We start from the raw sequence: 22557 nt of genomic DNA on the forward strand, positions 1-22557 counted from the left end.
GGAAAGAATACTGGAGTGGGTAGCCATTTCCTCCTCTAGGGAATCTTCCCGACCCAGGGATAGAACTAGAGTCTCCTACATTGGTGGGTGGACTCTACCACTGAGACAACTGGGCTTCCCATAATTACAACAGATCAGCTATTAAGTCTTCAATTCTACAATACAAGTAATTATAACCAATAATTAATTAAATATAACAACTTTAATTATATTAGGTACAAATACAACTGTGTAAAACTATTACTCATGAAGGCATCTATCTGAATGTTCTTTCCACAAATCTGATCTGTATTCCAACTGCCTAAAATTCAAAATGCTCATTTTTTTCTTTTTCTGTATGCTAAGATACACTCTGGCATTTAATGGAAAAGCAGCTTAGATACCAAGAACAAAGTGTCCTCAAAGAAATTTAGATGCTGGTTACGCTTCCAGTCACTTTAATGAAGTCCTAGATAGATAGGCAGCTCACTGCTTTTTACACTAAAAAAGAGGTGAGGAGAAAGCTATGAACCACCATGAAAGAAGCTCTCAGCTCCTCCTACCAGTCAGGATTCCCACTGCTGTGAACAGCTGGTAGAAAGACAAGGTCAAAAGAGAAGAAAGTTTCCTGGGTCCCTCTCCTGCTGCCCCTTTCTTAAACCATACAGCTACTTAAAAAAACAACTGGAGCTTTACATAAAAATTCTTAACCATTTCTTTTATATCCACTGACGGTTGAATATTTTGATACTTTAAACATTTTCCCAAGACAACAGTTGAAATCAACAAAATTGAAAATTAAAATGATCATGAGACGATTCATGACACCTGACTACATTTAACCTTTTTAATCAATACTTATATAACTTAGCTTTTAAATTAAAAAAAAGTGGACAGAATGCATACACAATAAAAAGCATAAGGCTAAAAAGAAATATTCTATTATGCTACTTAAGACACAAGTATAGCCATCAGGGGAAGGTGTGAGAGCCAAAGAAAACACAAGTCACCACGCCAACGCACTTACAACTCAGGAGTCACTCTGGTGGACGCGTCTGTTGGAACCTAGAGCTCTTACCAATAGCTCACTGTGGAGTTACCACATAGCATCTTTTAAAATAAAAATGAAAATCTACTGTTTCCTTCAGTTCCCCATTCTTTTCTTTTCTCTTCTTTCCTCTTGATTCCTCTCCCTGCCTCCTCCAAGCCTTGAGACTGACAGGAGCCTCTCCCAACACAAAGGAGCCTCTCTAAGCTGCTCCTCCAGTCCTTATGTCAGAACCAAATCCCTGTGTGATCACCAACATCTGAGAGACCTGAGGCTCTGAAAAGGTCGTAATTTAAAAGATTCATGTACTATTTTCTACAGTGTAATTTTTATAACAGCTACTTCTATATGATGACACCTTTACTGGTCACCCTATTTAAAACAGCAGCCCCGCCCACACCCTCTCCTTTCATCTCCACCACCATCTGATACGCTTTTATATCCGATTATATTACCAGCTGAAATGCTTCTCCTTATCATGCACAGCCAGCCTCCCACTAAGGAAGCACAAACAGGAAAAGCACTTGTTTACTTTTTTCTCCTCTGCTGCCCCCTCCCTACCCCAGACCTTCTTAGATGGGTCCCCGCCATGTAACAAGTGCCCGATAAATATCCACTCCAAATAATTAATGTCCAATGGGAGCGAATATAAAAGAAGTTGACATTCATATACTGGACACACAATATACAAAGAAAATACTCAAAGTATATGATAAAGGGACTACAAAAACTCTTTTTCACACTTAGTCCATTGAGTTGTGCCTTCACTTCATTTCAAATAGCTTTACCTTCTTTCATGCACTTGCACATTGAGATTTATTTGCCAAAACAGACACCTGTGTCAAGACAAAAGCTACAAAAATCTAGAGCAGTTTCAGGAGAAGAAAAGGAAAAAGCATTCCAATTAACAGGTGTAAGATTTGACAAGAGAATTAAGAAATGAAGCAGAAGGAATGTCACAGGAAAAGCAGAGACACGGCATGCGATGTGGCGTTCCAATGGTGGACCTCAACAGCCTCACCCCAGGTTGCAGCTGGCCCCGCAGCGGGCATACCTACCACCACCAGGAGCCCCCGGTCACTCGGCTCTGTGCTGTCACAGGTGCCCCCAACAAACAGATGCCTCACAGCAGAAGAGTGAGAACAAGCAAGCTAAAGATTCAACTGAGGACACAAGGTTTTGCTGGGCACATTTCAAAGCTATTCAGGAAAATGTCTCAAACTTTTCTAAGTATCTGTGTTCAATATTACTCTAGAGGCCAAATATCTTTCTCGTTTACTTGACTAAAATAACATTTGACCAATGAACAAATACTTATTGAAACCTTGAGGTTTTAGTTGGCATTATGACCTACCACAAGAACCAACATTATATACAGCTCCTTAAAAACCCAACAAAAACTTAGGCTTCTTGTCGTTGTTCAGTCGCTCAGTCCTGCCTGACTCTCTGCAACCCCATGGACTACAGCACGTGAGACTCCTCGTCCTCCATTATCTCCACTTAGGCTATGTTAATAAAAATATATTGGCCAAGGAAAGTAAAAGTTCCACTGAAACTGAGTCGACATACAACATTTGAAGCATCAGGTCTGGTCTGGCTCAATTCTATCTTATCTATGGTAATCTTGGCAAGTCAGAATTTTCAAAGAAAAGTGGCCAAGAGACCTAGATAACATATTATATGAGAAACAACCACAGGCACTGGAAATGTGCAGCACAGAGAAAAAAAGAATTCGAGGGTGTGTGCCAGTCATTAAAATATCTGAGGAACTATGTATTTATATACTACATGGACTTCCCTGGTGGCTTAGATGGTAAAGAATCTGCCTGCAATGTGGGAGACCTAGGTTCAATCCCTGGGTCAGAAGATCCCCTGGAAAAGGACATGGCTACCTACTCCAGTATTCTGGCCTGGAGAATTCCATGGACAGAGGAGCCTGGCGTGCTACAGTCCATGGGGTCGTACAGTCCATGGGGTGCAACACAGAGGAAAAAAAGAATTAGAGGCTGAGTGGCAGCTGTTAAAGTATCTGAGAAGCTATATATTTACATACTACATAGGTCAGTGGTTAAGTGTGGGGTTCTTGAGTCAGACAAATGTGGCTTCAAACTATTCTCACTAGTCATGAGCTATGAGATTCATGGGCTCTTTCACACCTGTATACCTCAGTGTTCCCTCATGTACATGCCAAAAATAGCACATCTCAGAGGGCTGTCGTGAAAGGCTATGTACAATCAACTTAGACAATACACACAAATAATTGTGCACAAGTGCCTGTACATAATGTTAGCTATTATTTAAGTATAAAACAATGGTTTTATCTTTCTCTTGAACTTCCCACCCTCTACACATTTCCAATCCTGTTTATTCATCCTGCCCTGAACTGTCCTGCCTGTCATTCCACCTTCAAAATCCTACCCATCAGTACAAACAGTTGACAATAAGGCAGCAATTTAGCAAACATTCATAATAACGTATGTTAAAACAGGTAAATCCTACTTGTATGTAAATTAAACCTCAATAAATCTAACCTTAAAAATATATAGATTAAATACATTTGCTTTTTTTTTTAATTTTTTTCAAATTAAATAATGAGTGTTATTTCTCTTATAATTTAAAAAACGTGAACATTCTGTAATTCAGCTGTAGCCATTACTTCCAAGTGACTTCTTCATTAGGTTTCAATTCCCTTTTATATAACAGACTCTTGTTCCAGAAGGCAGTTAGCTTTTCATCATTCTTCCTATCCAGATCATATCCAAGACAAATCCCACAGGGACAAGTACATGTACCCAGTGGTCACGCACAACCTGAAGTAAGTCCATCATGAATGCTGCGGCCTCGGAGCCAACAACGACCCCACGACCAAGGACAGCGGCGAGCGCAGCCACTTGCGCCGGAGGAAGCAGTGGCCTCCGGACCCATTTGCTTATTTTTATAAAAAGAAACATGAGGGGAAAAAAAAAAAAAAAAGAAACATGAGGATAAGTCAGAAATAAGTAAAAATGACCACCTAACAAAGTGGAAAGAATGGAATGGCAAAGGTAAGAATAAGACTCTAAATATATCTTTTAATATAACTTTGACTTTCAAGTCATGTAATTGTTTTACATATTTGAAAATATTAAGTCAAAAGGGAAAAATAAAACTCAAAAGATTAAATCCTTCAACTTTTTTTAAACTAAGGAGGTGGTTGAAGCTATTAATATAGGTTAAGAGGCTCAAGAGAGTGTAAAACTTTTAAATAAAAAAATCGTACCACAAACGGTGTTTAAAAGAATTTTCAAACTCTTGGACTCTGATTTCTACGAGGACACTTTATTTACATCAGATGCACATCACTGACAAGACTGATTTCTAACCCAGGCTCACAGCAAGGACTCCGTCCACTCAAGCAGGAGCTGCTGCTTCCCCACCACCTGTCACTCCCAATCCAGCCCCTATCCTTAGTGCTAGTTTCTACTTTCTAACTACAGTGTCTTTCAACACTTTAGGCCCAATATTTTCTCCCCTAATAGTAAGAAGTAAATAAATGGAGTTAGAGGAACTGCCAAAAAAATTCCTGGAGAATTAACTGGCACTTTTCCTGTTCTCCAAAATCAAACCTTTCCCTCCTCTGAACTCCTAGAGCACTTAGAAAATTTATCTGCCTTCAGTTATACACACTGATCCTTCCTCAAACTGCTCATTCCTCATGGCAACAAAATCACCTTAAAAGGAAGGAAGGTCCTTTCTAGGGGTGTTTGCTATTTAGTAAGACTCAGAACAGAAGACGTTAACTCGGAATAAAATCACTCCATCCTCATTGGGAACTCCTAGGAACAGAGATGCTGGAGAGTGGGCACAGTACCAGGGACCGGACATGGCCCCAGGACAGCAGGCGGGACAGAGGCACTGGCAGTCAGCGCAGACGGCGATCAGCTCACGGGCTCTGCAGCAGCCTAACAGGGTTCCTGTGCCTTCGTGCCTCTCACTTCCTATGTCATTTCAGGCCTGAGGTTTCTCACCTATAAACTGGAAACCCTACCTCACAAAGGCTTCGCAATTCAGTAAGAATGTGAAGCGTCTCCCACAGAACCTAGCACACGGGAAACACTCCACGAAACAGTAATGCATCTGAATTATTCATCTGAAAAGAGACACTAGACCCAGGAAGGCCCAGCTTCACCAGCAACAAGCTCCCAGATAAAAGCTCTCCGAGGCGTCAGAGGGGGAGGCACTTTTGAACATCTTGTTTACGGACATATTGTCAACTGCCGAGAATAATGTCTGGCACATAACAGACATCCAATGACTATGTTGAGGGGGTGAGTGGGGGCATGGCCAATGCAGGGGACTTTGAATTTTATCCCTAAGATCCCTTTCCATTATAAAGTTTTAATATTCTGTGAATATAAAATTACTTACTAGATGCCAGGGCTTCTGCTTCAGTGGAAGGAACCTTGTAGATCTTTCCTCCCTTATAAACAAAGCTCCCTTCAGTCACTTTGAAATCCAGATAGCGAGTAACCTCCGTAAAAAGCAGCATCTTAACCAGCTGACCTGTAGGAGTCACATAATTCAAACTGTTACTTACATCTTACTACTTTCAAAAGTTAGAAGTAGTTTACTGATACTAATGGCTTTCCAATTTTTTCTTCGCATCATCCATTAGCTCCTACAAAAGTCCTCAAAGCCATTTCTAATAGGACAATCAGAATGCAGACGTATTGTTTGGCAAATTTAGCCTTTTTTTCAAATGTTACAACTTCAAGGTGAATAACTTTATCAACTTGCTTTTGTAAAAATTATACAATAATTATTAGAAGTATGAGGTTTAGAATTACAGTACTATTACAAATAGGTCTGGGTTTCTTTAAGGTTCCTACTGCATATTAAAGAGAGGCAACTCAGGCAAAGTATTCCAGGAATTTGTGTTTTTCAGTTTCTAAGTCAATTTATATTTATTAAAATGAACACTAGTTTTGGATCAAGAAAAATCTAGGATAAACCAAAAGAAATTTTAGTATACTAGAAGTAGTAAACTTCTTTGAGAAACCAAACAAAATTATTTTAAAACTTATTTGAAAGGATAAACATATAAGGACAATCCAAAAAACTTTTTTTAGAATAAAAAAGTAATGAGGAAACCTTTATGCAGTCAGATATTTCAATATACTGTAAATTAATTAGTCCATAAATCAGTGTAAAACAGAGACACACATAGAAGAATTTAATATATGATGACAGTTTCCTAATCAGAGTAGAAAAGATATTATGATGCTGAGGGACAACTGATCAATTTGAAAATAAATTTCTATCCCTACTTCTCAAATAACGGGGTAATAAAATAAATTTATTCATTCGGTAAAATAGATGAACTTATTTCTACAGTGTAAAAAAGAAACCATAATACCATTAGAAGTAGCTATCAGAATTTGAAATTTTAAAGATAGCCTTTCAAATCAAAACCAGTAACAGAATGATCAACCAATGACTTCATGAAAACTAAACGCTTTTGTACAGAAATAAAACACAAGAATTACATGTAAGGCCAATGACAAACTGGAAAAGGTACTTTCTGCTGCTTCTGCTAAATCGCTTCAGTCGTGTCCGACTCTGTGCAACCCCATAGAAGGCAGCCTACCAGGCTCCCCCGTCCCTGGGATTCTCCAGGCAAGAACACTGGAGTGGGTTGCCATTTCCTTCTCTAATGCATGAAAGTGAAAAGTGAAAGTGAAGTCGCTCAATCATGTCCGGCTCTTCGTGACCCCATGGACTGCAGCCTACCAGGCTCCTCCATCCAGGGGATTTTCCAGGCAAGAGTACTGTAGTGGGATGCCACTGCCTTTTCTGAAGATACTTTCAACATACTTTAAAAGGGCATTTAACAGCCTTTATAATGAGCTATTTTACATTAATAAAGAAAAACACAAAAATGTCTACAGAAAAATGTTAAAAGCAGAAAGCAATAAAGGGCATGAAAGCCAATGAACTAGAAATTTCACCCTCCAGTAAGCAGATATATATTAAAATTCCATTATTCCATCTTTTAGTATGACAAAATTCACAAAACCTAAAATGAATCATATCTGGGCATGGTAAAGGTATTGGGGAAGCGGCACAGTTTACCGGCGAAAGTAAAATCTGGCAATATAAAGGAAATGTCTTAAAGAGCCCTGCCTGAATCCCCATGCTGTACTTCCTGGAGTGGACAATGAGACTTATCTCTTCCACCACCCCACCCCACCCCACTTCCATCCCTCCCTCCCTCCCTCCCTCTCAAACATTCACAGTATAATGATTGAAAAAGATGTTAACTGGGAGGTGGGGGGGGGGGGGGGACTGGTAGATTATACACCAAAATATTAACCATGTTTCAAGATGATAAGATTTTGGTTATGCAAATTTTATTTCCTTTCTGCTCATCTGTGTTTTCTAATTTTAATTATTTAAGTAATAAACTTTTTGTATTTACAATTAACCTCAAGAAAATTCACTTATTTAAATCCAGGATTAAATTCAAATAAGATCTTTCCACTGAAACAAACTATAGAACACAAATTCCAAGGGGGAAGGGGTGGTGCAAACATTTTCATGGGACATAGACTACAATTTAGTTTTTCAACCTCTTAGAAAAAGATGCTAAAATCACAGCAATTTATAGATACTTAGCTGCTCTAATTGAAAATATCAACAATCAAAATGAAAAAATAACAGTGAAAGCCTACAAACTAGAAAAATATTAAAATGGATGTTTCTGAAGGCCCAGTTATCTAAGATTGTCACCAAGTATCAAGAGGAAGTCTGTTACAAACACAATTTTGATGTGTATGATGCCAGAGCATAATTTTGTTTCTCCAAAACAAATTACTGATAAGTCAGTGCCTCCTCCCTCCATTCTTAACGTACTGACCCTTGAAGCCTTTAACGGACCCTATTACTCACCATACTGTTCCATTCAACAAAATCCACTTCCACCTACTCGGCATAATACTCTATTAAGAGTCAACGACTACTTTCTACTTTCAAATCAGAGTCAATGTCCTGTTACAAAGTTAAGTTGGAATTCTTTACCATTTGCCATAAGGAACTTGGGGATTAAGTCAACATTCCAGTCTCTTCCTCTGCCCATGGATGCTGGTGGAGCTCCGGGTATCTTAAATCTTTTGTATAACTAAAACCAAAACAAAAACACCCATAATGTGACAAAATTTAACTTTCATTATGCAACTACTTTTGATGAAGTGATTCTGATATAGCAAAATACCACCAACATGAGGTAAAGGACAACAAGGGCATTTCATTTTTACTCAGGCCACTCTGCAATATTCTAACACATCCACAAATTAAATACATTACTAAACTAATAAATGGTAAAATAAACATCGCAGAGGTGGTGTGTGTCTGCTCTTTACTAGCAAGAATGCAGAACAAACTGTTACTGAAGTACTAATTCTGCAAAGTTTGAGACTCTAGACAAAAAGCAGCTTGCAACTTAAAATTTAATATTCACTCAAACTCATGAATCCTATTGCTAAGGTGGAACAAAATAAACAAAGTTTGTATATATTCATTCAATAAAAACCCCAAGTGAGGGCCGCGGGGGGGACCCAAGTTCTCACATATATTACAAAAGAGGACAACTCAATCAAAAAATGGACAGAGGATAAGAACAGACATTTCTCCAAAAACATACAGATGGCCAAAATGCACATGATAAGATGTTCAACAACCAGAGAAATGCAAATCAAAACTGCATGAGGTATCATCTCATACTGGTCAGAATGGCCATTATCAGTAAGTCTACAAACAATAAATGCTGGAGAGGGTGTGGAGAAAAGGGATTCCTCCTACACTGCTGGGAGGAATGTAAATTGGTAAGGCCACTATGGAGAACAGTATGGAAGTTCCTTAAAAAACTAAAAATAACTACCATAAGGTTCAGCAATCCCATTCCTGCCCTTTCTAAATACAGCTTGTACATCTGAAGTTCTAGATTCTCATACTACTGAAGCATAGAAAAACGCGGTTAGAATACATTCACCCCAAAGTTCCTTATACCATGACTTACAATAGCCAGGACATGGAAACAAATGTCCATCGACAGAGGAAAGGATAAAGAAGATGCTTTACATATACATGATGGAGTATTATGCAGCCATAAAAAATGTTGTTGTTAATTGTTCAGTCCTTAAGTCATATCTGACTCTGCAACCCTATGAACTGCAGTAAGCCAGGCTTCCCTGTTCTTCACTATCTCCCAGAGTTTGCTCAAACTCATGTCCAATGAGTAAGGGATGCTACTGAACCATCTCATATTCTGCCACCCGCTTCTGCTCTTGCCCTCAATCTTTTCCAGCATCAGGGTCTTTTCCAACGAGCCAGCTCTTCATCAGGTGGCCAAAGTGGCTTCATCAGGAGCTTCAGCTTCAGCATCCGTTCTTTCAGAGTTGATTTCCTTTAGGATTACTGGTTTGATCTCCCTGCTGTCCAAAGGACTCTCTAGCATCACAATTCAAAAAGCATCAATTCTTTGGTACTCAGCCTTCTTTATAGTCCAACTCTCACATCCATACATGACTACTGGAAAAACCATAGCTTTGACTCTAAGGTCCTTTATCAGCAAAGTGATGGCTCTGATTTTAATACGCTGTCTAGGTTCATCATAGCTTTTCTTCCAAGGAGCAAGTATCTTAATTTTGTGGCTGCAGTCACTGTCCCCAGTGATTTTGGAGCTCAAGAAAATAAAATCTGTCATTATTTCCACTTTTTCCCCATCTATTTGCCATGAAGTTAGGACCAGATGCCATGACCTCAGTTTCTGCATGTTGAGTATTAAGTCAGCTTTTTCATTCTCCTCTTTCACCTTCATCAAGAGGTTCTTTAGGGCCTCTCTGCTCTCTGCCATCAAAGTGATGTCATCTGTGTATCTAAGGTTATTGATATTTTTCCCAGCAATCTTGATTCCAGCTTGTGCTTCATCTAGCCCCACATTTTGCATGATGTACTCTGCACATAAGTTAAATAAGGCGGGTGATAACACACAGCCTTGATGTACTCCTTTCCCAATTTGGAATGTTGTTCTGTGTCCAGTTCTAACTGTTGTTTCTTGTCCTGCATACAGGTTTCTCAGGAGGCAGGTAAAGTGGTCTGGTATTCCCATCTCTAAGAATTTTCCACAGTTTGTTGCAAAGCACACAGTCAAAGGTTTGAGCATAGTCAAGGAAGCAGAAATAGATATTTTTCTGGAATTCTCTTGCTTTTTCTATGATCCAATGGATGTTTGCGATTTGATCTCTGGTTTCTCTGCCTTTTCTAAATCCAGCTCTTGATTCTCATACTATTGAAGCATAGCTTGAAGGATTTTGAGCATTACCTTGCTAGCATGTGAAATGAGGGCAATTATACAGTAGTTTGAATATTCTTTGTCATTGCCTTTCATTGGGACTGGACTGAAAACTGACCTTTTCCAGTCCCGCAACCACTGCTAAGTTTTCCAAATTGCTGGCATACCGAGTGCAGCATTTTAACAGCATCATCTTTTAGGATTTTAAATAGCTCAGCTGAAATTTAATGAAATTTGCAACAACATGGGATCAGCCAAAAAATAAATATGAAAAAGAATGTGTGCACATGGATATATACATATGTGTAACTGAATCACTCTGCTGTACAGCATAACTTAACACAACATTGTAAATCAACTATATTTCAATAAAATAAAAGGGCACTAAGCTTTGGAGTCATATAACCTGGGTTCTCTCAGCCCATCTCTGTAATTGAAAGCCCACAGAAACTATTTGCCATCCGAAAAAACAGGGATAAAATCTTTGAGTGGCTGTGATCAGCACTGGTGTGGCCCCCAAGCACCCCATCCAGTCTACACTCTATTACCTCCAAGGGACAACTGGTACCTGCTCCGAATGGCAACAGAGGTGACTATGAAACATTTCTTCTAAAAGCCCCAAATGAGGAGCTCCCAAAAATTAAGATGCTACAGATAATCTATTTAAAAAAACAGAACTGAAACCATTCATAAAAAGTAGAGATTCACAAGGAAAAGACTCGAAGCACAAAAGGCACCTTCATCCCCTCTAGTACTTACATCTTCCAGCGGTGTTATAGATGCACTCTCTCCTCCATAATACGGGTTTCTATCCATGTGAAGAACTTTCTTGCCATTCACTGACATTATACCTGACAGGATACATTCCTACAGGGAAAGCATAAACATCTTCAAAGGAAGGAAAAGTGCTATAGCATGTTTCAAACACAATTTTTTTAATAAGCCTGTCATTAAACATTCTTTTAGTAATTAATGCTTTTTGTACAGGCAATGTATGATGTAACTTTAAGGACAAACCCCTAAAACCACCAGAGTTCAAAGTGTGGTCAGTGGACTCCTCTGGGTCCCAAGGTTAAAACTATGTTCTTAACAACACTAAGACATTATTCATTTTTTCCCACTGTGTTACATTTGCAAGAGCAACGGTGGATAAAATGAAGGCAGTGGCTCCAACTGCACTAGTCATTATATTCTTCACCACAAGACACTCATAGTTTAAAAAAAACAAGGTCTGTTTCACTTAAAACTATCCTTGATGAAGCATAAAAAGTCACCTCTCTTAACACCCTCAAACACCCATCTTTTAAATATCCTGTGTAGCAAAATGGGAAGTATATATAAAGCAATGCTGGGTCTAGGAAAGCCTTTTGGGTGACTAACTCATAAGCTGAACTAGCTATGTTTTTCATGGATCACCATTTTTACTTGGACAAGTAACTGACTGACAAACTATGCTTACTCAGACTTAAGTACTGGGCAGACATTTTCACAAAAATGAATGTCAAAGAAAATTAACTGATAGTGTTTGCTGCCAATAACAAAAGCCAAAAATCTTTATTGAAAATTTGAATTTTAGGAAACTTATATCCATACCACACGCACGTCAGATCCTTTCAGACAACATCAGTGACACTGCATGCATCCATGCTAAGTCACTTCAGCCGTGTCTGACTCTTTGCGACCCCACGGACTGTAGCCCACAAAGCTCCTCTGTCCATGGGATTCTCCAGGCAAAAATACTGGAGTGGGTTGCCATGCCCTTCTTCAGGGTCAGTGACATTAACAAATATGAGTTTTTGATATTGCATAATGAAATGTGTCAACAATCCAGAAGATCTGCAACTTAGTAAACTAGTACTTCCCAAGTGACCAATGATGTTACAAAATCATACAGTGGGCTAATTCAAAGTTCAAGCTAGATTAATGTATTTTAATCTAATAGAGTATACAATGTTCAGTGATGTGGTTTCAAATTTCATATTGCAAATTAATCTTTAAAAAAACTTGCCACTTGTGTTTTGGTATAAATCAAAGCACAGCCACAACAATCTGAAAGGCTATTAAAATACTCCTCCTTCCAACTACACATCTGTCTAAAGCCTGATTTTGTTCATGTGTGTGAATGCTTAAGGCACTTCTGTCGTGTCAGACTCTTTGTGACCCCACGGACTATAGCCCACCAGGCTCCTCTGTCCATGGGATTCTCCAGGCAAGAATACTGAAGTGGGTTGCCATGCCCTCCTCCAGGAGATCTTCCTGACCCAGGGACTGAACCTGTGTCTCCCTGCACTGCAGGCAGATTCTTTACCACTGAGCCACCAGGGAGGCCAAATTTTCTTCATATACTTTAGCTAAGACAAAAACCATGAAAGACTGAACGCTGAAGCAGGTAAGGCATTTTTTTGTTTTAGAAAACAGTTATACTTCAAAATATTGTTTTTCACATTAACATATAGAGTTTATCTTTGTTACCTTTAAGTGAATTAATAAAAAATTTTTAACTTCTCAGCACTGATTTCTAATAGCATAAATATTGAGAGATACTCTTAACAAACAAAAGCTCATCAGGGTCCTCAATTTTTAAGAGGAAGTAGATCCTGAGACCAAGAATTTGAAAACTAGAGCCCTAAATGAAGCATCCAGGAACCATCCAATTGATTAAACGATCACTCTCAGAAAAAAAGGTAAATAAAGAATGAGTATACTGAGACATATTAAATCAAGATGGGGAGAGAGGTTAAGAAAGAATCCAATTAATGAGAAGAAACAGAGACGGGATATACATTCACTCAAAACCATTATACCAGAGTTTAGGTGATAATAACTTTTTTTTTTTTAAAGGACAAAGGTAATCCCCTGTAACTTTATAAATCCTAGTGCTTCTCAAATTTATCCAACACTCCACACACAGGGAACAATCTCTTCCCCCTAAAAGCCTGACTCTGAAATCTTTATCTTAAAAAATTCATACACATTTCAAATTTTCCTCCATAATGTACTATTCATTTTAATATTTTTAAATATTTTACATTAGTTACTATCAGGTTCAAATTTTACTCCAGGAGGGTGCATCTTTTTATATTTGGATCAAGAAACAACACATTTTGAGTACCCCAGTAGGCCACCTCTAGCCACAATCACTTCTCAGCCTCAGCCACGCTCATGACTTTTAAGAGCAAAGATTTGTTTTTCCAGAGTTTCTGAACTCTGAATAAATGGAATCTTGTAGTATACAACTTTTAGTCAACATCCATGATTTACTTGCAGTCTAAATTTTCTTACTCTTGCTATACAGCAGGGGTCCCCAAATATAGGAGCCAAATCCAGTCTGCAGGCTGTATTTATAACTGAAGTCTTCCTTACACCCGCGGCCATTCCTTTACATATCGGTTGCTTTCAGTGTACCACAACAGCACTGTAGTGTCGAAAACCACAGGGCCTGACAACCTACAATCTGACTTTGTGGACTTACACAGGTTTGCCTAACTCCACCAGCAGAGGATCTCACAGCGAGCTCCTGGCTTGGTCATCACCCCTGAATATGTTAGAAATGTAAATCTGAAGTAGATTCTAAAAGTTTACTTTGCACCCACATCACCCTGACACTTGTTAAAAGACTGCAAGACTCCCCACCCCCACAGAGCTTCTGAGCCAGCAGGTCCTCATGGAGCCTGAGAATCTGCATTTCTCACCAGCTCCCAGGTAACGTTAATACCCCTGCTCCAGGATCAATTTCAAGAATCCCGAGGAAAGCAGTGCTGCTCAAACTTTATTATCAAACACCCAGGGATCATGTTAAACTATAGACTTTGAATCCATGTATCTCGGGTGAGGCCTAACCTTCTGCATTTCTAGTAAGTTCTCAGGGTTTGCAGCATGGACCACACTACAGTAACAAAGTCATAGGAATCTACTGAATGACTACTCCTTACAGATATGCCACACTTACTCATCCATGCTACTACTGATGGACACTGGGATAGTTTCCAGTTTGGGGCTGTTACAAATAATGCTCTATCAACATTCTCAGTGTGTCTTTCTTACATGCATGCACTTGTTGGATATTTATCAAGGAGAGTAAAAATACTGCCAGTTTTTCAAAATGGTTCTACCAATTTATACTTGTGCAAACAACACATGAAAGTTCCTGTTGTTTCATATCTTGCCCAACACTTGTGTTAAGTGTCTATTCATATTATTTGCTCATTTTTAAAATGGGCTCTTTTTTACTGTTATACAAAAATTCCTTATATACTCTAGATATTTTTAAATGCTTTAGTGGCTACATGTACTGCAGATATCTTCATCCACAGATTGACTTTTAACTTGATAAACAGAACTGAAGGTATTTTAACTGTAAAATTTAACTCCAGTATTATCCAAAGCAAGTCCCTTGCTTAAAAATCAAAAGAAGCAATAACATGTGATTCAACGTATTATATGAAAGTAGATGTAATATTTACAATCTCAGAAACAGATAATAGCATCAACAGAGGAAAACCAAATACTCATGTTTCCCGTCGACAAAAGCAGACTTCATGGTTCAACTTTCAGAAGCAAGATCACAGCAGCAACTTTGAGTGTTGCAGAGCTTCTATATATAACTTTTCACACTCCACTGCAAGTAAGCATGCCCCACTCCCTGGAACATGGCTCTAAAACAACCTCCGGAGACTGAGGCCTAATAAAGGACCCAATAATATAAAGATTCCACAGTCCAAAGAGCTGATACTAATTACCTTTAAAGAGCCTTGGAGCAAACACGATAAAAGCTGATTAATAAATTCGCAGGTTCACTGATTCTACTGAACTATCAATAAAAGACTGCTTCACACTGCCCAGAGAATACATAGTAGCACGACTGTGATACTTCAAACTTTACAACATGAAGTCATTAACTCACTGATAAAACATGAATCGTATCTGAGAACAGGGTATATATTAATGATCTCAAAATTTTAATACCCCGCTCCAGTCCTCTTGCCTGGAGAATCCCATGGACGGAGGAGCCTGGGAGGCTGCAGTCCATGGGGTCGCTAAGAGTTGGACACGACTGAGCGACTTCACTTTCACTTTTCACTTTCATGCATTGGAGAAGGAAATGGCAAACCACTCCAGTGTTCTTGCCTGGAGAATCCCAGGGACGGGGGGAGGCTCGTGGGCTGCCGTCTATGGGGTCGCACAGAGTCGGACATGACTGAAGCGACTTAGCAGCACCAGTACGTTAACAATTCAAAATTAAAATTCACTACTACCACCTGGTGAATACAGAATAACAAGCAAAGTACAAAGTCAGAGAAACTACTCCAAATGAATTTCCTTTTTTCACACTAGAAAACCAGGACCATTCAACATCTATGTCAAGAATACTGATAACTTTTACCAGGAAACACATATGAATGGATGTTAACCAACACAGTTTTAAAACTAAAATGCTCCACATTTAATTTCAAACTCACCCAAAAGTGACCTGAAAAGTGAACGTGAAAGTTGCTCAGTCGTGTCCAACTCTTTGCGACCCCATGAACTATACACAGTCCATGAAATTCTCCAGGCCAGAATACTGGAGTGGGTAGCCTTTCCCTTCTCCAGGGGATCTTCCCCACTCAGGAATCGAACCAGGAGAATATACAGAGACTCAACCAAAATAATCAGAACTAAGAACCATCTTCAGAATCCAAGTTTTTGTTTTCTCGGTTTATTTATTTTTTGCTATTATGCCTTATCTTTTACTTCTAGGGCTGAGAGCATGTCAGGTACTCAATATGCATAAGTGAATGAATGAATGCATGCATGCACTAATGAGATGCACTAGGTAATCTCAAGCAATCTCAGGCAGGTCATTCACCGAACTGGGCTCAGACCCAGAATCCAAGTTCTTTATGATAATGGCATCTTCATGCTGTCCTACGAAAAGAAGTAACCAGATTAAACAAAATGGTTAAAGTTCAGCTGCAGCAAAATTCTAGTCTCTGTAGATGTGTGGGTGTGGTAATGGTCAGGAAGAACCAATTAGCTATACTGCACCCAACCCCTGACCCCAGCCGATTCCTACTTAAGGGCAACATAGGCTTGAAGAGAGCCAGACACTCTAAATTCTCCTGCATTTTAAATTTCTGGTATAATTAAAGCAGAAAAAAAAAAAAAAAATAGAAAGTAAAACCACACAAAAATGTGATCCGGAAAACAAGGTACCTAACAACTCATGTTAAAGAAAAGTGCCTTTTGAAAGCTACTTGTCTAGAAATATGAGAAAAATATACTAACCAGAAAACTTAAATCAGTTCATCTCAGCGGTATGTATCTTACAGCAATAACATAATAAAAATGAATGCCAGTGTTCAACAGAATGTTTCTTCAAATGTTTGTCAAAAGTCAATTTATCTTGAAATTTGGTTCTAATTATATCATTCCTGCTCAAATCCTCTCTTACTGGCTAGAAGATGAAATTCAAACTTCTGAGCCTGTCTTCAACATCCTTGGTGACATGCCTTCTTCCCAACTCCCTCATCCCCTAAACATAGGTTCTCTTCTAATACTGACTTACACTGCTCTCTCTGCCTAGAAAAATCATTCCTTGTGTTCAAAGCTTACCAGTATTTTTTAATCTTTTCCAGTATTGATCTCATTGATTTATAGCACTGTAAAGATGTAAAGCATAATGCTTTGAATTACAAACATCTTGAATATCACAGTAGTTTAGTGAACATCCATCACCTCATGTAGATACATCAAACAGAAAAACATGTTTCCTTGTGATTAGAATACTTAAAGATTTACTCTAACAGCTTTCACTTATAATGTACAGCAGTGGTCTCTTTATCATGTTACACATTACATCCCTAGTACTTAATTATCTTATAACTTAAGTTTGTACCTTATGATTACCTTCATCTAAACCCCCTCCCCTACCCTGCTTATTATGTTTTAAAGCCAACTTAAATACCTCCTTCTTTATGAAAGTTTTTGATTCCAGTATCAGAATTCCCCCTGAGAATTGAACTCTCTTAACAACACTTTCTCACATTAACTCGTATTATAGCTACCCCTCGTATGACAAGAAGCTACTCACAGACAGGTGTGTTTGCCTTTATACTGACCATAAACGAGCACAATGGCCAGACATGTGAGCCACAGGTTTACCTAGTGGTCTTTCCAACCAACGTCTCACTACTACCTCAAAATGCTGATGTATGTCTGATTTACTTCTACTCTACTGGACCAGTATACTTGAGGCTGATTTAAAATACAGACTGCCTACACAGTATTTATACCTTTCAAAAATAAGACAACTGCATATATTGGTCCTGTGATCACTACTGCACTGGACAAAATGTCCTTTGTCCACAGAACTCTAATAGCAATGGCAAAGATTTTCAAGGAGCAAATACAAAAGGCAATTCAAGATTTTTTTAAAATCAGGTACAAAACCTCTTCGGCGTCACAAATTTTAATACAGAGAAAAGCGGAAAAGTATGTCTGGGATGTAAAACAACGTTTTAAACAAATAATGCTGAGAATAACCTGGTTAGAGATCACTAAAGTGTCTTTTTTGATTCACAGCTCCTTACGAAAATTACCATGCAGAAAAAAACACAAAATACCACTGGGAAGCACAAGCAGCTGTGGAGTTAGCCGCCCTTGTTTTATTATGTATTACTATTTCTAAGACTAAGCACACAATTTCTAAGATTCATGAATTCATTGCCAAGGCCAAAGTCAATCAGATACAGCAAATTAGTGGTCAGAGGATGTCCATGGTCCCCAGTCTACTCATCAAAGTAAGCAAAGAGGGAAAAAAGGAAAAGTAGACTGTAGAACTACCTACCAAAGCCCAGCCGCCTAAGAGGACTTAGTAAGAAGGCCAAAGTTTCCAAAGAGCTCAGGAGGCCTCAATGGCTCCATTGTGTTACAGCAGTACTCAGTAATTAACCCTTCCTTTGTGAAATCTTGTTATCAGGTGTTCATTACATTCCTTAGTCTGTTAAGGAAGCTGTGATATCATTTGAAAGCTTTTTTCTAAAAATTATGGTTCTTTTGATTAATCTTTAATCCCCAGATCAATTCAACTTTTCCACTGTGCTGTCTTTTAAACTGCTTCGGCTGATTGGGGAAAGTGGTGTTTCCCAACTATGTTTTATGGACTCTGGTTCTGAAAAGGCGCTTCTATGATTCAGTACATTTAAAAATACATTCCTCACTTACTATACCTCCAAAAAATGTTAGGGGTCTTTAAAGGGAAAACCATCAATTCCTTAAAATATTCAACTATATAGAACATTGCACTTCTCATAGACAGAATGAATATTTTGCTCTAGTTTATAGCAAACTGTTTTAACCCTTCTTTAAAGTTACTATCAATATTGGTGCACTAATATGACCGTATTTTAGACATAATAATCCATAAAAAGCAATGGCCACATTAGAAAAGAGAAACCCCAAAACTTCCTTACACTTTAAAAATAACAATTGCACTAAAATTAACACACAAGAATCACGTAATATTTGGTATCCATAACTGACAACATATGCCTGTTTTCAGGTTCTTAAATCTCAGGCACTAAATATTTGTAAGTTAAAAATTAAGTAAATGGTATGTTGATATCAAATACTCAAATTATAAATTGAGGGTTTTTAACGGTGGTGGTCTCAAGCAATCGAAGTTCTCCTATCAATAAAAATGAGGGTAAAAGATTTACCATTATTAAAAGCATCCCATCATCACTACTACCAACAACTGTAATACAACAGTAATGATACAATTGCTCCGAATTGATATAATTCCTACAGAATATCTCGAAACAACACTCTAGGAAGGTTCACAGGAAATAGTTATCACAGCTATACAAATGACAGCAGAAATTGCTCTGATTTCTAAGTATGCACCTACCATTCATCAAAAAGGTCACAATTAATCCAAATGAAAATGTAAATAAGGTGCAACTTGGTTGTTATAGAGTTAAGACTGCCCGCTTTGATACAAAGTGATCCTTCTGAGCTAGGCATGTAGAAACCAGCATGAGAGGAAAAAAAGGAAAGGGGGAAAAAAAAAAGAAAGAAACCTGCATGAGGAAGGATATGCATTCATTTGCCTATGTTTAACTGACCTAATCAAGAGCAAATCTGAAAGACCAGCAATAACGGCAGTAACACAGTGGAACTAACTGGCTCTAACAAAAGGCTGGTAGCAACAGTGCCCATTCCAACGGGCAAACTAAACTACTAAGCTCAGCTCAGAATCCCAATTAAGCACTTCGGAAACGGAAAGAAAAAAAAAAACCCAATCCTGCAGTGGGTAGGCCTACTCATCATCCACCAGCCCACCAAAGAAATTCAACCCAATATCTCACATTCCATCATTCTCATCTATTTTGTACAATTTCCCAGCCAGTCCCGTCTTTTTCTGGACTGGTCAAACATAGTGAAGTATTCAGAAATGAGTATTACCCAACAAGCATCATAAATCACCATAAACAGAAAATAACATGCCAGCAAAGTATCACTGTAAGTTTCCAACAATTTTTTCCTAAGAATATTAGCCAAATGCAAGTTTCAGTTTTCTCTTGTCCAGAGAAATCTAAAATAGTTATTCTGGAATGCTACCTGAAAAAAAATTTTAAATCTTGAGAGATTACAATGCATTTCAACACATTTACATCAAATGACTCAGGACTTTGAGATCAGTTCATATGGAAAACACAAGATCAAAATCAGGGTTCATCTTCTAAAACGAAGCAGCCAGCCCCATGTCAGAATTTCAAATTTTCAAAAAACTTTTGATAAATGGAAACGGTCCTGTCTTCAAACAGAATTCTTTTGCAAGATGAGCTATCTTCATTTTCTTTTTAAAAGCACAGAAAAGAAGTACAACTCCTGCCTGCGTTATCTGCGGACTATCACCTGAAGTCCTCTGAGCAGACAGCTAGGAAAATACATTTACCACGGTGACAGGAACACCTGGCCTCTAGCAACCAACCAACTCATCATCAATTCCTTTTCTTAGGGGAAAAGGTTCAGAAGCGCTGAGGCGGTCAAGGACAGACCACACATAAGGCTGGCGAAAGCCAGGTGAGACCCATTTGGAGGAAAAATCATTTCCAATCCCATGGTCGTTCAAGTGAGATTGGGAGGGTGGTTACACAGGAATGGACAATGCTTCTCACCTGGGGTGGGGGAGGAGGCTAAGAAAACCAGTTTTCTCAAAAAAAAAATTTAAGTTCACAGACCTGAATTACCTACCCAACAGCGGTTACCTGTGACTGGTCACCGAAACTGACTAGCAGCGGGGCCTGGAAGCTGAGAAGGAAACGCCACCGGGCTAGGCTTCACCCTCCCCCACTCCTTTCCGTCTCCAGGCGCGAGAGGCCCTCGACCAACAAGGGAGGCGCAGCGACGCCGCAACCGGGGCTTTCTCGGCCTTGCCCTCCCCAGAGACCCTTGCTCGGCCGCCCCAACCGGTCCAGACACCTGCCCGGGCCGGGCTTTTGCACACCGCGGTGTCCCCTCCCCGCAGGCCCGGCTGCAGGCCCGGCCTGCCCGGAGAGATCCCGCCCGCCCCGGGAAGAGACCCCCGGCCTCGCGGCGCGGGGGGCGGGGAGAACAGGGCTGAGCAGGGCCTGCGGCCGGCCCCCTCCCGGCCCCAGGCCGCCGCCCCTCCTCACCGTCAGGCCAGTGCCCAGCACGATCACGTCGTACTCCTCATTCATGGCGGGGCCGGGCGCGGACGGAGACCCAGAGAAGGCTCAGAGCTCTAGGGGTCTGGGGCTACGGCTGCCCCGAGGAGGAGGCGGACGGCGGGGCGAGCACTCAGGCCAGAAGGGGCACGAGGGAAAACGGAAGCGGAGGCAGAGACTACACGCAGCTGTGGATCGGGGAGCCGGCCGTCACCTCAGACGGGAAGAGAAGAACGGGGCGGGGAGGGTAGGGAAGGCTGCGAGGGAGAGAGAGGCGGGCTGCGACCGCGGCCTCCGCAGCCGGGGCGAGGCCGGGAGGAAGCCGTCGATCACGCCCTTCCCGCTCGCTCATTGGCTACGTCTCCGTCGCCCACCCGACCCGCTTCCTCTCCCACCTCTCGCGAGAAAAGGGCGGGCCGAGGCCCTGGTGGATTTCGGATCCGTTCCCAAAGCGCTGCCGCCTTGGTTGGGGGTGGCAGGGGCGGCCGCGCGCGGGCCTTCGAGGGCGGGGCGGGGTTGAGCTTGTGGCCGGGGGCCGCTGTCCGGTTCTTCACTCTCGCTCCCCATCGGGCGCCGGGGCGCAGTCGGCCCCGCGCCCGCAGCTGCCCTTGGACTTTGGGCCCGCCGCGACCACGTGGCTGGGGCTGGCCGCCCCCGCCCCCGGGACCGCGGGCGGCTTCCCGCAGCCCGGCACACCAGGAGATGACGCCATCCGGCCCGATTCCGGCTGCGGTTCGGCCCTCTGCGTGCCTAGCTGGTCCTCTGCAACTTGTCTTGCTTTTCTTTTTATCCTACCTCCATTTCCTGAAGGAAACAAGGACCCAATGAATTTTAAGGAGTTCAGAAATCACTTTTTTTTTTAACTTCCCTCCCAATGTCATTCTTGCCTGATGCATTGCCCCATGTGCAGCCTTAGTAAATAAGAATTAAAAAAAAAAAAAAAACTCTACTTTTGAAAAGGAAACTTTAGCATAAAGGGGAAGGGCAGATTTAATGGGAAGCAGGTCTGCGCCTACTGAGAGCTATAATCTAAACCAGCTGTAAAGATAGCTGACCAGCACGTGAATGGATTTAGGCCACAGAGTGTAGGAAAAGAAAAAGATTCCCTGTTTTTTGCCTTCCATATCCGAGCCGGCCCAGCCCTGCAAACACACGCTTTTTCAGGTTTCTATCTCCAGCCCTGGTGGCTTATGTTCTCAACCGAAGAGAGCAGATCTGGTGTTTTCAGCCTGAGTATGCAGACAAAAGAGTTGGTGTTTCCTTGAAGATTTATTCTCAAATAAGAGCTGTTTAAAGTGAATCTTGGGAGACAGACCTACCTTCCTTCACGTTTAAATTACTCTGATTCATGACAGAATGCAAGTTTTTTACAATGTTTCTTCATCCCTACATAGAGTTTAAGAGGGTATATTATATAAGACAATGGGCCTTTTGCGGGGAGGGGAGAAGAAAACTCTTTAAATGTACATCAGTCTTAACTGGATTTGTATACGTTAGTGGCTAAATGAATTTCTGTTGTTCACTAGGTC

At 40.4% G+C, this 22557-nt stretch overlaps 1 protein-coding gene and 1 pseudogene across 5 annotated transcripts in view; both read right to left on the reverse strand.

Moving 5' to 3' along the window:
• Positions 1–21341, reverse strand: part of GDI2 (GDP dissociation inhibitor 2) — a 28702-nt gene extending 7361 nt beyond the window's left edge. Inside the window, exons 1-4 of one of the 5 annotated variants that reach the window (XM_086333621.1) lie at positions 21017–21341; positions 11115–11222; positions 8084–8183; positions 5435–5569 (exon numbers count right to left, since the gene is read on the reverse strand). In XM_086333621.1, the coding sequence (XP_086189747.1) occupies positions 5435–5569; positions 8084–8183; positions 11115–11222; positions 21017–21061 (388 nt within the window). In that variant the 5' untranslated portion in view covers positions 21062–21341. Of the gene's footprint in view, positions 1–5434; positions 5570–8083; positions 8184–11114; positions 11223–19245; positions 19354–20255; positions 20307–20594 lie in introns of those variants that run through there. The other 4 variants (XM_086333624.1, XM_086333623.1, XM_086333622.1 and 1 more) reach the window with 4 other exon arrangements.
• Positions 3573–4062, reverse strand: LOC147360818 (NADH dehydrogenase [ubiquinone] 1 beta subcomplex subunit 1 pseudogene; annotated as a pseudogene).
• Positions 21342–22557: the final 1216 nt, after the last annotated feature.

This window comes from Bos grunniens, chromosome 13 (assembly GCF_055505025.1).
Source record: "Bos grunniens cultivar Pamir isolate PY7600 chromosome 13, Bosgru_T2T1.0, whole genome shotgun sequence".
Taxonomy (NCBI): Eukaryota; Metazoa; Chordata; class Mammalia; order Artiodactyla; family Bovidae; genus Bos; species Bos grunniens.